Here is a 16,134-nt window from a genome sequence, read left to right on the forward strand (position 1 = left end):
CCCCAAAAAAGTTTTCTTCATTATGATTGTTTTTAACATACAACTAGAACAGTAAAGTGGGGGACGCGGGTGGCGCTGTGGGTTAAATCTCAGCGCCTAGGACTTGCCGATCGTACGGTCAGCGGTTCGAATCCCCGCAGTGGGGTGAGCTCCCGTCGTTCGGTCCCAGCTCCTGCCCACCTAGCAGTTCGAAAGCACCCTTAAAGTGCAAGTAGATAAATAGGTACCGCTTTATAGTGGGAAGGTAAACGGCGTTTCCGTGTGCTGCGCTGGTGCTGGCTCGCCAGAGCAGCTTTGTCACGCTGGCCACATGACCCGGAAGTGTCTCTGGACAGCGCTGGCCCCTGGCCTCTTAAGCGAGATGGGCGCGCAACCTCAGAGTCGGTCACGACTGGCCCGTATGGGCAGGGGTACCTTTACCTTTACCTTAGAACAGTAAACTATGACAATACAAGCAAACACTGGTGTACGGTGTCAGTTATAACTGCTCTGGACCAGGTGTTGGGTTTTAAATTAAAGCTCCTGATTAACAGGGTTGCATATATATTTTTCTGGAAGCAATTAACATGGAAATGATCACTAAGCTTCCAGTAGATTCCACTAGATTTTCAGAAGACACTTTTAGGTTGTGTAAAATACCACGTAAGGAAATGTCAGGAAGTCAGAATACGCTGCTGTCTGAATGTTCATGACTAGACAAATGGTGGCTTGCTTGTATGAATTCATTTCTCTAACATTACTTCAAAGTTTTCATTGGAGTCAGTTCATGTGATTGTTGTTGTTGTTTAGTCGTTTAGTCGTGTCCGACTCTTCGTGACCCCATGGACCAGAGCACGCCAGGCACCTCTGTCCTCCACTACCTCCCGTAGTTTGGTCAAACTCATGCTGGTAACCTCGAAAACACTATCCAACCATCTCGTCCTCTGTCGCCCCCTTCTCCTTGTGCCCTCCATCTTTCCCAACATGAGGGTCTTTTCCAGGGAGTCTTCTCTTCTCATGAGGTGGCCAAAGTACTGGAGCCTCAGCTTCACGATCTGTCCTTCCAGTGAGCACTCAGGGCTGATTTCTTTAAGAATGGATGCGTTTGATCTTCTTGCAGTCCATGGGACTCTCAAGAGTCTTCTCCAGCACCATAATTCAAAAGCATCAATTCTTCGGCGATCAGCCTTCTTTGTGGTCCAGCTCTCACTTCCATACATTCATGTGATTAGCTGATACATATGACCCAGAATTGTGATGGGGCTAAAAGCTCCTGGCATTGAACTTCTCTGTAGAGATACTGCTCTATTCTACGAAGGCAGGTCACTGTGGAGCAGCCACCAAGGAAGGCGTCCTGCTGGAGTTGACCATGATGTTCAGATAGTGTACAAAGAAGTGTTCTCTTACTCATTTCCAAGATTAGTATGGCAGTGTTGCTGGCTGGTTTTATAGGTATATCATATCCCCTTCTCCATAATGTTGTGATCCCTCGGTGGAGAGGCTATAATTCAGTGGCACAGCATGTGACTTTGCAATAAGGAAGGTCTCAGGCTCACTTTCCACCTTAATTTAAAGGATCTTAGATAGCAGGGCTGGGAGGTTCCTCAGCCTGAGACCCTGAATTGCTACTCGCAGTTAGAGGAAATAATACCGGATCTGAGTGGGTCAACTGTCTGACTTGGCGTAAGGGAACATCACATGTTCCAGTTTAGACAATTCTTGGAAATTTGCTTCTCTGAATCATTAGTCTCAAATCTGACTTAGCTGTACAGTTGACATCAAGTACGTTGCTGACAGTGAGATTGTCTGTCACATATTGATGTCAATAGGAATTTTGATTTGGCAGAACAATGGGAATCTCTATTATCTAGTCTCAAAATCTTCAACCTTTCATCTGTGTGGAGATTATGAGTTGTAAGCCTCTGATATATAGATGATAGATAGATATAGATATATAGATATAGATATATAGATATAGATGTAGATGTAGATGTAGATGTAGATGTAGATGATGTAGATGTAGATATAGATATTCTGAAATGCAAAAGAACCCTCCCAAACAGTAAACTTTATGCCCACCCTCACTCCCATTTTTTTAAAAAAGAAATGTCTCTTTCAAGTTTGTTTTTTGAGAAGAGACCACCAATAAAATGGTTAACATTTTAATGCTGTTCTCTTCCAAAAAATCTGAAGGAAGATTGAAAAAGGATACTAGAGAACTTGTTTGTTTCAATATTAGATTAGGGATTTTATTAGATTATAATTACCAGTTTGTTATTGAATTAGTTTATTTGAAAGGGTGCTCATTTATTTGTTTGGAGAGGAACCTGTTCCTAAGGCTAAATTGTAAAATCTGAAGCTATACAAGTTGCTTAATGTTCATATGTAGAGTTTCTGCCTCACCCCCTTTCATGGAAACTCCAATCTCCCAGTGGAAACCTAGGAGGGGAAGCAAACACCATAATTCTTTGTGATCATGAACTTTGGTTTCAGTAGGATTATAAAAAGACTCCTGCCATAGATCTTGGCAGGTTTGTTATGTTTTATATTTCCATTGTTAAGATCTAAAAACAGATCAGTTTCAATGACACTAGCTGAATTTGATATGTGTTCACAAAGGAGCATAAACCAAGTTCTTATAGGAGATGACAGAGGAAAAATTAGGAAAATAATTTCAGTCATACAGAGCCGCTTAAAAATCTAGACAGGCTGTAACCAATTTTACAGTGTAGATGTGTCTCGTGTTTTTACAGCCTTTTGGATTCTGTGCAGTAATAGCAACCAGATCCAACTGAGAAGGGGAAATGTAAACCACTCTGTCTTGCTTGTCTTCAGGATGGCTCCAGTAAAAAAAAAAGGAAAAAAGGGTCCACTCTTTTCTTTTCTTTTTTAAAGTGTGAGGATAAATTTCTGAACTTCATGAAACACTTAACCTGCTCTAAGAACAATAATCACTCCATTTAATTTCAGATGTTGACTTGTCTTTATGAATTACAATTCGCTTTTGCACCTCCAATTTATGGCATGGGAATGCTTTAAAATAAAGCACAACTTTGAACAATTATGCATGCCCATGGACGAGATTGCTTGAGGTATCTGGTCCATTTCCACTTTCTGGTGAAATCTAGAAAGGGACATTGTACTGTCCCTTCCACACCCACCCCGCCCCACACCCCTGGGTGGCACGAGCAGCAGGGCTGTGTAGACAGAAGTTCTGCATCAGGCCTTGCCACCACTGGCCAGGAGGTTGGATTGTCATCTAATTTTGCTCCTCCTCCAAACAAGAAGTCTTTCTGTCTTCCCCCCACACCTGACTAAGTCTATCATTTTTAAAAAGGCATTTTTTGCATTCTCTTCTCCAGCAGGTACCAAGAAACGTAGACAAATTAAATGTCTTGGTAGCCTGCCAACATCCTGACAAATATTCCCAGGTTTAAGAATGGCAGGAAATCCATTTGACAGCCCTTTCCTAAATTGATAGTTGAAGACACGAGATGCCCGTTAGATGGTCTGCTCACATTACATGAACTTTGTAGATTATTACATTAAACAGTCTGGGATATTATTGCTTGGGACATATGGTAACGTGGACCGTTGCTCCATAAAGAAATCATGAAAGGGGTCCCTTGCATATTGATGAGTTCAAAATGCCACTCACCAGTGCCCCACATCTGGAAGGCATCTTCCTTGAAGGATGTTCCATATAATTACTTGAGATTGAGGAAGATTTCACAAGAGGTTACAGAATGTGTGAAGTAGGTCTGCTTGTGCAAACGATATACTCTGTAAAATCTTTCACCTGTCTGTCTGTCAGAAATGTCTTCACAGCTCTGACTGGAATATCAACTAGGTGTACAATAGATAATGACTGAGGTGCCTTCCACTAAAAAACTATCGGGGGTCATACGATTCACTGTTCTAAGAGAATTTTTTCTTCTTCATTTTGGTGCTAACCTCAGTCACCTTTCTATAAAGCTTCCCATTGCATGACCAGGCAGTGACAGCTCCAGCCCCCAGGGATCATAAGGAAGGAATAAAGACTCTGACAATGTTATATGGAATTAAAATTAGGCCACAATTTTATTGAACGTCTGACTATAGGAAGACCTTGGCTTAGGCCTTGGGCGTGTATCCCTCCCAGCCCCCCAGCCGGGGGGAACCAGGGCTCATCAGGGTAAATGGGATATGGGGGTGCTCTGCGAGATGTAAGTGTAGCAGGCAGCCCAGCCCATATCCCTGCACACAGGGTAGTTCACTGACAGCCTTTCAATGTATGGCCAGGGACACCCATATATATAACCCCTTTAAGAGGGGACCCTGGAATCGCTGATGCAGGGGGGCGAATCACCTCTTCACGCCCCGCCCCCCATATAGGGAAGAACTAAAGACTAAAGGATTCCATCCAAGGCCATAACCGCCAAAGGTGTGACGAATTGCTACAGGGAAGACAAAACCTGCCAATGCAGGAAAATTTCTTCCCGGTCCTTCAACAGCAACCAGTCAAAGACCGTAGCATCACCTGCTAAGCAGGAAGAAAAAGTTAACCTGCAAACAAGAAACATTAAACAAAGGGAGGGTTGGGTGGGTGAAGCTCCAGAGCCGACTGCCTGGCTACTGTCAGCTCCACCCCCTATTTATAAATGGGGCTGGCCCCACCTCCCCGCAAGAAACTTGATTACTGAGGCTGGGCAAGAACCTCCAAAAATTAACACTGAGAGGCAAGCCAGCCCCTGTTGCCAGTAAGCTCCCTGGGAACTGTAGCACCATGAGCGATCCCACAAAGGGCACCCGCAATGTAAAGTGTGAGTGCTCATTATTAAAATGAAATATGTTGTCAGTTTTCACACTTACTTGAGACTAAGAGTAACCTGTATCTGCTTAAATACACATCGAATCAAACTGGGAGGAAAATATTGTTTTCCCCTCATGTTTTTCAGTTGAGAACCTGTTTTACTTTCAGTGCAAAGCATTGGCCATGACATCCTTTTTGCTTGTAATGTATTGGTGCTATTGAAAAATGAACATCAAAATGTACTAAGATTCTGTAAAAAAAATGTACTAAGGATGCTGAATATTGTAAATATTTATGCACGGCCTATTGTGTCTGGTCGCATGAGAACAGGACTGAAAAGTCTCTGCTAGGGCTCTCTCACCCAACAGAACTTGCCACAAACCTGAACCCAGGATTCCAGTAATTCTCCTTTTTATTTTATCTAGTATTTTTCTTTTAGCCAAAGTACAAAAGCCATCTGGTTTGAATTTTTGAACAGGGCCTCAAGATGGGTCCTGTGGAAACTAGCTTTCCCCCTTCCTTCTAGAAGGTTTCTCACCTGAGATCTTAGTTCTTTCCCCAAAGCTATTCAGAAGGAAACTAAAATCCTTAAACAACTCTTGAGTATTTCCAGAACATTCATACCTTAAAGATGAGGCTGATGAAGCATCTCCTTTCACCTGCAAGCTTTTCTCGCCCCCAGCTAATGTTCTCCTGCCCCTAGTGCACAAGTGTAAGCTTGCTTGAGAGGTAAGAGTAGACTGGAAAACAATCTCATGTTAGGCTGAGCTGGGCCAAGTGTCATTGACTTGGAAGGCTTCAAGAACAGACAAGTTAGGAAGAAGGACAGGGTTTCTCTTAACTAAGAACAGCAATAGGACATCTGTGACAGAACCCAGGTATAGCTAAGGTTTAGTACCTCTTAGTGACCAAACTGCATAATGACATTATCTACACCATCACTCATCACTTGAGATCTTTCTTTCTATCTTTGAAATTGTGTGCTTCTAAGCTCCAACCTTTGCTCCATCAGACATCAGACCTGATGGTGTGGTAGTGTATTTTTAGTCACCACATATATTTATATACCTTTTGGCCCAAAGGCTAATGCAAAATAAATATAAAATGAAAGTAGAATACATAAAATACATCAATCAAAACAATATCAAATAGCAGAAGCAGTCTACATGTCTAAGGCTCACAAGAACTTGCAGCTCTTTATGGCAATGGTTCTGAAGTAGAAATTGTTTTGATCCTTTTCCAAGGCTGCAAAAGAAACGGCCTTGCTTTTTCATCCTTGCCAACATGAGGTTGACAGGTTCAAGACAGAACCATAAGACTAGAATGCATATTTTGGAATAATAGTCACCAAAGATATCACAGCAATGGTTACACCTCTTGGAGACATGGACATGTCTTGTAGTATCTTGTAATACCTTTATTATGGCATCTTTGGTGGTTGTAGGGTGTTGGGGGTTTTTGAGAAGAATTTAATTTAGGATATATAATCTACAAATCTATACTCTTAGTCCTGTAGTAAGTGTCAGCATATAATTGTGTGCAAAATCTAGCTACCCCAGTATAAGCTTGTTAGGCATTAGACAATTTATGTCAGGACAATACAGTTGTATAGCTCTGGCAAGTAGAAGGATGAAAGAGGACTTTCAATTGATTTAATCTAACCTTTCTGATTTTTTCTAAAGATATCTTTCTTGAAAAGAAGATTCTCTTTATTGTGTGAGTGTACGAGTGATGCATTGAGAACCAATATTGAATTGGAAAGCTCTCCACTCAGCCTTCCTTTAAGGTTAAGGGAATTCAAAAACGAAACCCCAGGTATTCCATAAAGTTAAAAGCTTGGGAAGATCTAACTGTCCCGGAACCATTTCCCTAATTTCCCAAGGGAATATGAGTGTAAGGCTTTTCAGCACTTATAATGTACACTTTGGTTGTGTTTCAGAGCTCTGGGATTTGAACAGAACATCAGTCTTCCATAGTCCATCTGGATACCTCGGCCTTCATGTAATGCTTCTGGATGAGTATCAAGACCGGCTCTTTGTGGGAGGAAAGAACCTGGTATATTCTCTCAGTTTAGACCGAGTCAGTGAAAATTACAGAGAGGTACAGTAACTATATATGCTACAGTAATAGCAAGACATTCTTTATAATGTGGGGTTCTCTCTCTCTCTCTCTCTCTCTCTCTCTCTCTCTCTCTCTCTCTTGTGGAGCAGGAAGGAGGCTGTCTTACCAAATGGAATACAAGGAGCACAATACTCTGGGAGCACCATTTGAGCAAGCTCATTCCAAAATGTCCACTTCAATGAGGCCTTATGCGTGTTAATTGACCTTTAAAGCCCTTTGTGGTCTTGACCTTTAAAGCCCTTTGTGGCTTAGGGCCCTCGTATCTACGGGACCGCCTCTCCTGGTATGCGCCGCAGAGGACCTTAAGGTCCATGAATAACCATAGCTTAGAGGTCCCAGGCCCTAAGGAAGTCAGACTATCCTCCACCAGGGCCTTTTCAGTGATGGCTCTGACCTGGTGGAATGCTCTGTCTCATGAGACTAGGGTCCTTCAGGATTTAACCTCCTTCCGCCGGGCCTGTAAGACAGAGCTATTTCGCCTGGCCTTTAATTTGAATTCAGCCTGATCTTTTATTTCCCTTCTCTTCCCTCCCCCTCCCTTTTTATGAAGATCACCCGCACTGAGATCCCACAGCTAATTCTCACATGGCCTCCTCGGTGGCGCAAGTCGGACCAATTCAGCCAGCTAACCCTGGGGATTATCTAACTGATTTTTGAATTTTGAATTTTATTGTTATTCATGCTTTTATACCTTATTTTATGCTGCTTTTACAATTAAGTGTTTTAAATTTGTTGTTAGCCGGACTGAGCCTGGTTTTTGAACGGGGAAGGGCAGGGTATAAATAAAAAAATATTATTATTATTATTAATTTCCTCATGTGCTGAGATCTTACCTTGAATGTAACACATAACTGGGGTAATTGAAAGGGATTGTACATAATCTTTCTCTTTTTTTGGCATTCACTTCTTGCATTTACTTTGAGTGCACAGTTTCTCGTGGGTTAATTTTTGCAGTTTCTTGCCTCTCCGTTGCTCTGTCTCTTAGTAGATAAAGTTGCCACTAAATTCAGTTGTGTACATGCTCCCATTCGCTCTGCATCCGTGGCCCCCACTGCTGATTTAGAAAGCAGTGTATGTATGATGTCGGCCACTATCCGTACATATCCTGTATCTATCCTGCCGTGTTTTGATACATTTCCGCCCCAAGCCAGCTTCAATCCAAACTAAGAGAAAGAATGACCTGACTGCGTTTTAAGCCACAAATGTTTGTGCAAGCTTAAGGAAGGAAGGATTGCTTTGTGCTGGAGGTAGAGATTGGCAGAGATGTAACAAAAATAACAAAAGTTACATGCCATTTGACATGAAACCTCAAAGATGTTAGATCTGAGGTTTTGGTTTCATTTGACATCTTTCACCTTTCTACCACCGCTTGGAAATTGGATGGGCATCCTTCCAGCTTGTTGGAGACTTCAGAAGCTCTACTGCCATCTCTTGCCTGTGACTTTTAGCTCAGCTTGGGAAACGACGAATGTTACACCACTTACATGCCAGCAGTGGGGAATCCACCTATTTTGTGAATTATCTTTTTAAAAAGCCTTTCATCTGCATCAATTCAAAGCATCTACAGCACATCTAAAGAAGCAGCTTTATCTGATTACCATGGTATATAATTTCAGGGTGATAAGCAGGTGCCGCAAACCCTCAAGAGGTGCCCATATACGTTTATCTCAATAGGAAAGCAATCTCTATAAGAAGTACCATCAGAAATCCTCCAGACAAAAATAGGGAAAATTTACTGTAAGGCAAGCTATTATTTCCATCTGATTATGTCCACTGATAGCATACGGATCCTGGATTGCAAGAGGATGCAAAGGCATTTAGAAAGTAATGTGTTTTTTCAGCTATTAAGACCAAGTCTGTATCCTATGAAATGACACACTGAATAGTCAATGTCTGTTTGCAGGAGGAATATTTATTCCGTTTGAACAGATTCTTTAGATTCATAACTATTGCTTCACTTCCTGCATAGCTCATTGTTTTGCCTGGAGGCTTCAGTGCAAGACAGCCAAATAAATAATAAGTATTTGTGAAACACTATGCAAAAAAAATGTGAAAGGAAGGAGATGTGTAGAGGAAAATAGTCTATATTATTATGCTGTCGAGACGCAGCATTGCAAGTTTTAGTGTCCTTTGGATGAGAGACAACTGGAGTTTTACAGTATCTTGAAAAATGTTTTATTTCCAATGCACACCTGAACCACAGTGGAAGCAAGCAGAACATTAGCAGTTGATAGGGTGGGGCAGAGGCATTCCTTATTCATCTCTTTTTAAATTTCTATCCTGAGTTATCCAATGTGCAAAAGAAAGAAAAAAGGTCATATTATGAATGAGTGATGTGTTGCACAGGCTCCTCAACAGACCTGAGACCTATAGCATAGGATAATCACAGAGCAGTTTACAGTATATACATGAAATGTTTGCATGTAATAATTCTACATTTAATAATAATTCTACATAATAAAGAAGGCTGATCGCTGAAGAATGGATGCTTTTGAATTCTGGTGCTGGAGGAGACTCTTGAGAGTCCCATGGACTGCAAGAAGATCAAACCTATCCATTCTGAAGGAAATCAGCCCTGAGTGCTCACTGGAAGGACAGATCCTGAAGCTGAGGTTCCAACACTTTGGCCACCTCATGAGAAGAGAAGACTCCCTGGAAAAGACCCTGATGCTGGGAAAGATGGAGGGCACAAGGAGAAGGGGACGGCAGAGGACGAGATGTTTGGACAGTGTTCTCGAAGCTACCAGCATGAGTTTGACCAAACTGCGGGAGGCAGTGGAAGACAGGAGTGCCTGGCGTGCTCTGGTCCATGGGGTCACAAAGAGTCAGACAAGACTAAACGACTAAACAAAAAATAATTCTACCTTAATGCTGTCAGATTCCAACTAGGGATTGTGTTCCAATTAACGAACGTGTAGTTGATTGGTCATCTGCCTCTTAACTGAAATCTTGATTAAACCCATCCAAATAGCGGCTTTTCAGTTTGCAGCAAATCCACCACAGCTGCCTTTTTGTGTGTCAAACAACTTGCAGTTTCATTAACAAATAACATCACTTGTTATTGGAAGGAAATGCCATTTTTTATATTTTCTCTTTCATTCCCAATTACAGAAAGAAAGAAGTACTAAGATTAAAAAATTAGGGCTGAGTTGGAGTCCTCCTAAAATGTTCAGTCCCAGTCTTCAGCAGAAAAAATGAATGACATTTCCGTGACAATTTTCCAGGAAAATAGTCAGTTTTGGGAAGTGGGGCCCAGCTTATTCATTGTAATGTTTCTGCCATGATTTGTTAGCTATCTTGGAGGAGTTTTTCTCATTATTAAAGGCAGAAGAGTGGAAGCAATGGGTTGACTCCAACTAAATTACACACAGAGTAGACCTATTGAAATTAATGGACCCAAGTAAATAATGGTCATTAATTCCAGTGTGTCTACTCTGAGTAGAAATAGTTTTGGATGTAACCCACAATTACAATCTGATATAGTGAGGAATAATAATGTAAATAATCCTGTCTACTTTCCCCCTCTAAAGACTAAAGTCAGCAGAACTAACAGAAATACTTTAATTACTGTAATGGTGCACAGTCTTAATAAATCTCTTTTTATCTTCAGTCCCATGAAAAGGGATTGTATTGGATTCGGTCAGATTGCTGTGCTGTTCACATTTTTCCAAGAGTGGCTATGAACCGAGGTTTTATTTAGCCGGCTTGGCTTCAACCTGATGGATGAGTCTGATTAACAAATATTTTTCAACAACAGAAAGGGAACATGTTCATCACAGATGTGTTCGCTCTCTCATTAAACAATTGAATGATATCTTAGAAATTTCAGCAAGAAGGAATGGTTTAGGAATCTCCAAGGATGAAGCAATAAAAACCTGGGTGGATGTAAAATGCACTTGGATTTTTATGAGGCCATAACTTGAAAATAACTTAATTGGCAAAGAATGTAAGGTGGTCACTCTCTCTGGGCTCTTTGCTTTATGGCTATTTCTTCGGGTCCCCAAAGGTCACTTGGTTCAAGAAACACATTTAAAATAAATTAAGTAGATTCGCACTTGTGAGTTGCTTGTTTGTGTGTCCGTGTGTGTATTAAAAAAAACACATGTACAAAAAAGTTCTACTATGAATCCCCATATTTTCCCCTCTATCATCCAAGGAGCTCAGGAAGATTCAGGAACTATCACATTTAAGCTCGGTTGGAAGAGATTCCATTCACTTCACCGCTCAATCAGCTACCTACAATATGCCAAGCATTCCTTTCAAATAAGATTAGGGCTTCTTGTGAGGCTACATAGAGGTTAGATGGGATTTTGTACTACTGTATATGTCTCATTTGTATAGCTGCTCTTTTTTTATGCTCAACTTGGTTACATTTATGTTATATTAAGTAAAGGTAAAGGGACCCCTGACAATTAGGTCCAGTTGTGACCGACTCTGAGGTTGTGGCGCTCATCTCGCTTTATTGGCCGAGGGAGCCGGCGTACAGCTTCTGGGTCATGTGGCCAGCAAGACTAAGCCACTTCTGGCGAACCAGAGCAGCGCACAGAAACGCCATTTACCTTCCCACTGGAGTGGTACCTATTTATCTACTTGCACTTTGACGTGCTTTCGAACTGCTAAGTGGGCAAGAGCTGGGACCGAGCAACAGGAGCTCACCCCGTTGCGGGGATTCGAACCGCCGACCTTCTGATTGGCAAGTCCTAGGCTCTGTGGTTTAACCCAGTATAGCAGGCGGTAAATCTGATATCCACTCGCCAAAGCCTTCCGATCGGCAAGCCCATGAGGCTCAGTGGTTTAGACCACAGTGCCACCCGCGTCCCTTTTTATATTAAGTACATATATCTAAAATGGGATATAGATAGCCCATTTTATCGTTTTCTCCAAACTAGGGTGGAATATGCACACATATAAAAAACGCTGTGAAAATGCTTTTTTTAAAAAAAAGTTTTGCATAGCTCAATGTCTCCATCTAGTGTCACATTTGTATATTACACTTTACAACACATTTAAAACGCTTTATTTGCAGCTGTGTAGCTGAGTCCCAGATAACACACTGGAAAAAACTGCATCCCCAGTAGGTTTTTGTGGAAAATTGCAGTCAAATATATAACTACCAAACTTAGGACTAGTTAATGCATGAAGGGGTTAAGATCACAGAACTGTATTCCGAGACTCAGCTAGGTCACGCCCCTCCCCTGGAAGGAAATTAAGTTTCCTCCTTTGTTCGCGCTCTCTCACTATGTGAGCTCATTGAGATAAGATGTGCCTGAGCTTGCTTACTACAAGATAGGACTTTTGTAGCCCAATATTTTTGCCTGTGCTTTTGATGCTGCATGGAATAACATATGAATCTGATCTTTGGAGTTTGTAAGTAAAGCATGTAAACTTACTAATGATGTAGTCTGTTCTTTGCAAGAGAGGTAGAGAGGGGAAATGCTGAAAACAGACTAGAACAGGATATTGAAAAGGTCTAACAGCCTACTAATCCCATGCTTCACTGTGCTGCATTATTCAGTGATTTTAAACTCTGCTGGGGGCTCTCTTGCTGAGGAATGTGTTTAGCCCCTCACTTTGGATCTAGGGATTCAGTGAATTATTTTATTAATTACCCCACATTTTCTTTTTGCACTGTACTATCTAATATATTCAAGAGCAGGACATGGAACCTGACTACATTTTCTTTTTTAAATCATTATTATTTATTTATTGAGATCTACTTTACATGTAACATATAAGACACATATAAGACATACACAATACAATACAATATGACACTATACAATACAATACAATACAATACCCTCCTAACATAAAACGTACCTACACAAAACTATACTATACATACCTATAAACCTACCCCACACGAACACCCACGTAGTGACTTGACTTCCAACCATTCTCATTGCACTAGTTTATTTTTCCTATTAGCTTAAACGCATTTCGTTATTTCTTTAATCTCTTCCTCCATCTCTACTCTACTCTAATTTCATTCTATGCTTTTTCTGGATTCAATCAATATCTGTCAGGAGTTCTACTTTCTCCACATAGATTTTAAGGTACTTCTTAAAGATAGTCCATTCCTTATTAACTTTTTGTACCATGTTTCCTCTAATTGTCCCCATTAATTCAGCAATATGAAAGTATTCCCTCATTTTAGATAACCAGTCTGTTTTTGTGGGGACACTGCTACTTTTCCATTTTTTGGTGAATAGTATCCTTGCCACCATGGTCACATACATAAATATTGGTCTGACCGTTTTTTTAATTTTCTTCTGTCATGATTCCCAAAAGACAGGATTCCGGCTTTTTTTCAAATGAAAATCTAAACATATTTTTCAGTTTGCTATCAATATTATCCCAAAATCCTACTATCTCTTTGCACTCCCACCATATGTGTAAGAAGGTGCCTGCCCCATTATTGCATCTCCAGCAAACATCACTACAGTTTTTATACATTTTGGCCAATCTGACTGGGGTCAGGTACCATCTATACTGCATCTTCATTACGTTCTCTGTTAAATCATAGCATGCCTGACTACATTTTCTCATGTCATTGGTGCCAACATGCACCATGGCCACTCACTCCTCCCCAACACTATTCGCCATACTTTCTAGATACATCCACAATCTTTGTGCCAGGCAGGTAAGTGACCATATGGTCTGCCTGCCCATCACACACCCAATTACATCCCTAACTTTCAAATTGCCCACTATCAAAATTCTTCCACCTCTAGAGGTCTGTCTTTGACCCAAGAGGATAACTGCTCATCCCCTAACTTGTGGGGATCATCCTTATCCAAGAACCTTATTCTCTATGACAGCAGCGGAAATGTCCCCCTGGGAGCAGGGCACAGCTGTCCCAACCACAAAAGGCCTTGTCCACCAAATTCTCTGTAATTCTTAGCTACTCCAGGCCTCAGGGGAATAGAGCCATTTCCCAAGGGCCAGTGATTTGCGTGGACAGGCGGAGTCCCCAGATCCCGAGCGGTCCCCCCCCCCCCCGTCATGTAGAATAATGACTCAAGACAACGTGCTATGGGATTAAATTGGCCACAACTTTATTAAATTTCAAATGTGGGTAGACCTTGGCTCAGGCATTGGGCATTTTCCCTCCCCAGTCCCCAGCCGGGGACCTAGGGAGCATCAGGGTTATCCAGTGTGTGGGGGGGGGATGGGCCGGCTCTGGAGAACATATGTTCAAGCAGAGAGAGCCGCCCCCGTTATGCCGCCGCCGCAGGGGAGAGCAATGACGACATTTCAGCGTACGGTCAAAGCCTCCCTTCAGAAACCCCTTTAACGGGGAACCCTGGTATCGCCACCGCAAAGAGGAAGATGGACTAAAGGATTCCGCCCAAGGCCTGATACCGCCAATGTTGTGACGTTTTGCTACAGGAAAGGCGAAACCTGCCAATGCAGGGAAATTCCTTTCCGGCCCTTTAACAGCGACCTTACGTAGCAGCGCCCGCATACCTGTGAAGAAAAGCTAGCCTGCAAAACCTGTGAAGAAAAGTTAACCTGCAAAATAAGACATTAACTGAGGGTGGGTAGGGTGGGAGAAGCTCTGGAGCCAAGTGAGGATTCCCAGGTAAGATCCTCCCTCTATTGTGTGGGCAGGTAATCCCTCCCCTACCTGGCCTGGTCTCCTTGGCAATGCTTTCCCCAGGTGGGATTGGACAACTGACTGAGGTAGGCGGAGACCTCCAGGTATCCCACCTGAGGGAAGGCAAAGCCAAGCCTATGCTGATGGAGCCGCTCCAGATCTAGGGGCTGCACGCGTCCACGCAAAGGGCGCCCTTGTTTTAAGCGGGGAGTGGTCATTACGGCACTGAATAAACACAGATGACTATGCAATACGCTGGATAGCCACCACACCTCTGTCTGTAGTGTACACCTTAAAAAAAAAAGTGGGATAATTTTAAGTCACTCATTTCTAGAGATATATTTCAAAGCTACTTCCTGCTATCATTTCAGCTCTCCCGCCCCCCCCCCCAGCATAAATTTCTTGCATGCTTTGTGTATTTCAAAGGTGAAATAAATGTGAGGGATAAAGAAAAATTGCTAGTGTTGAAAATTACAAAATGCTTCAGACACTGACTCATGGCCATGACAGTTATTGAATAACTCTGTTTGAACAAAAAAAAGTCCCACACAAAGGCCAACAAAATGTGTGCTAGTATAATATCATTCCAGCTCAAATGCTCTAGAGTAATCACTGAGCGATAGGGGTTGCCAGTTTGCCAAAAGGTTGTCATCTTGGCAAGCACCCAATACCAAGTTAAGGATGTAGTCATCATGAGGAATTCTCCAACAGTATATAATACCTAGGAAAATCACACATGGAGGGCTAAAGGCCACCATTTACAATCAATTAGTTTTTGGCTTTATGTACTGTGCAAACATAGCTTACATTATCTGCATGGAAAATATTCAGCAATTAAACACTTGCAATCAAGGAGAGGGACTGCATTGTGCAAAGGCTATAAATCCACTCATGTGCTGTCTGTGCATATGTGCAAAAAGGATGTTGGCCAAGTTACTTTCTTCGGCTGAAAGATGGATTTATCCATGGTAATACCCTTTAGTTGGCTCCATAATCTGCTGGTGAGAAGTTGCAAGTTTCCACGTTCTTGAACGTCATCCTGCTTTTCAAACATAAACTGTTTAAAACTCAGTCGGAAATGGATAATGGTTTGGATTTTGGCTGTCCATTGGGAATGCCCTGGCCCATACTGCCACTTGCGGAATGAATTGACTTATTGGACAGTTGTATGGAGGCTAGATTATTTATCTGTTTATGTGTTTATTTACATGATATATTGATTCCCACCCCATCAAAAACCATTTTTGAGGAGGCTTACTTATCATAAAAACAATAAATAAAAAATACCAGCGTGCAAGATAACATAACGCCCTCCCCCTCAAAAATAGAGGATGGGAAAAACAGCATCTAGCAGAAGGAAGAACAACTGGATATTATTTTGGAGTGAACATTTTAAATATTTTGAAGTAATCCTGTACATATATACAACTGACAGACAGATAGCTGGAAGTTCTGGGTATTTTTATTTCTTTCCATCTATTCCTATTTCTTTTTTCTTCTTATCTTTCTCTGTTTCATATCTCTTTGTTACCTGCTGATAGGACTCACCTTTTTTCTGTTTGGGACAAAAGTTGAGATATACCTGTGAGAGCAGACTTTTCCTTTCTCCTCCTCCTTTTTTGCTTTTTTAAAATTATTTTTG

General features: G+C 41.7%; 1 protein-coding gene across 2 annotated transcripts in view; it reads left to right on the forward strand.

The window, feature by feature from the left end:
* The window catches only part of SEMA3E (semaphorin 3E), a 182,924-nt gene that overhangs the window by 96,515 nt on the left and 70,275 nt on the right, over positions 1-16,134 (forward strand). For both annotated transcript variants that reach the window (XM_028728769.2, XM_028728770.2), the window contains exon 2: positions 6,711-6,871. In XM_028728769.2, the coding sequence (XP_028584602.2) occupies positions 6,711-6,871 (161 nt within the window). The remainder of the gene's footprint in view (positions 1-6,710; positions 6,872-16,134) is intronic.

The sequence above is a fragment of the Podarcis muralis genome, chromosome 6 (assembly GCF_964188315.1).
Source record: "Podarcis muralis chromosome 6, rPodMur119.hap1.1, whole genome shotgun sequence".
Classification (NCBI taxonomy): Eukaryota; Metazoa; Chordata; class Lepidosauria; order Squamata; family Lacertidae; genus Podarcis; species Podarcis muralis.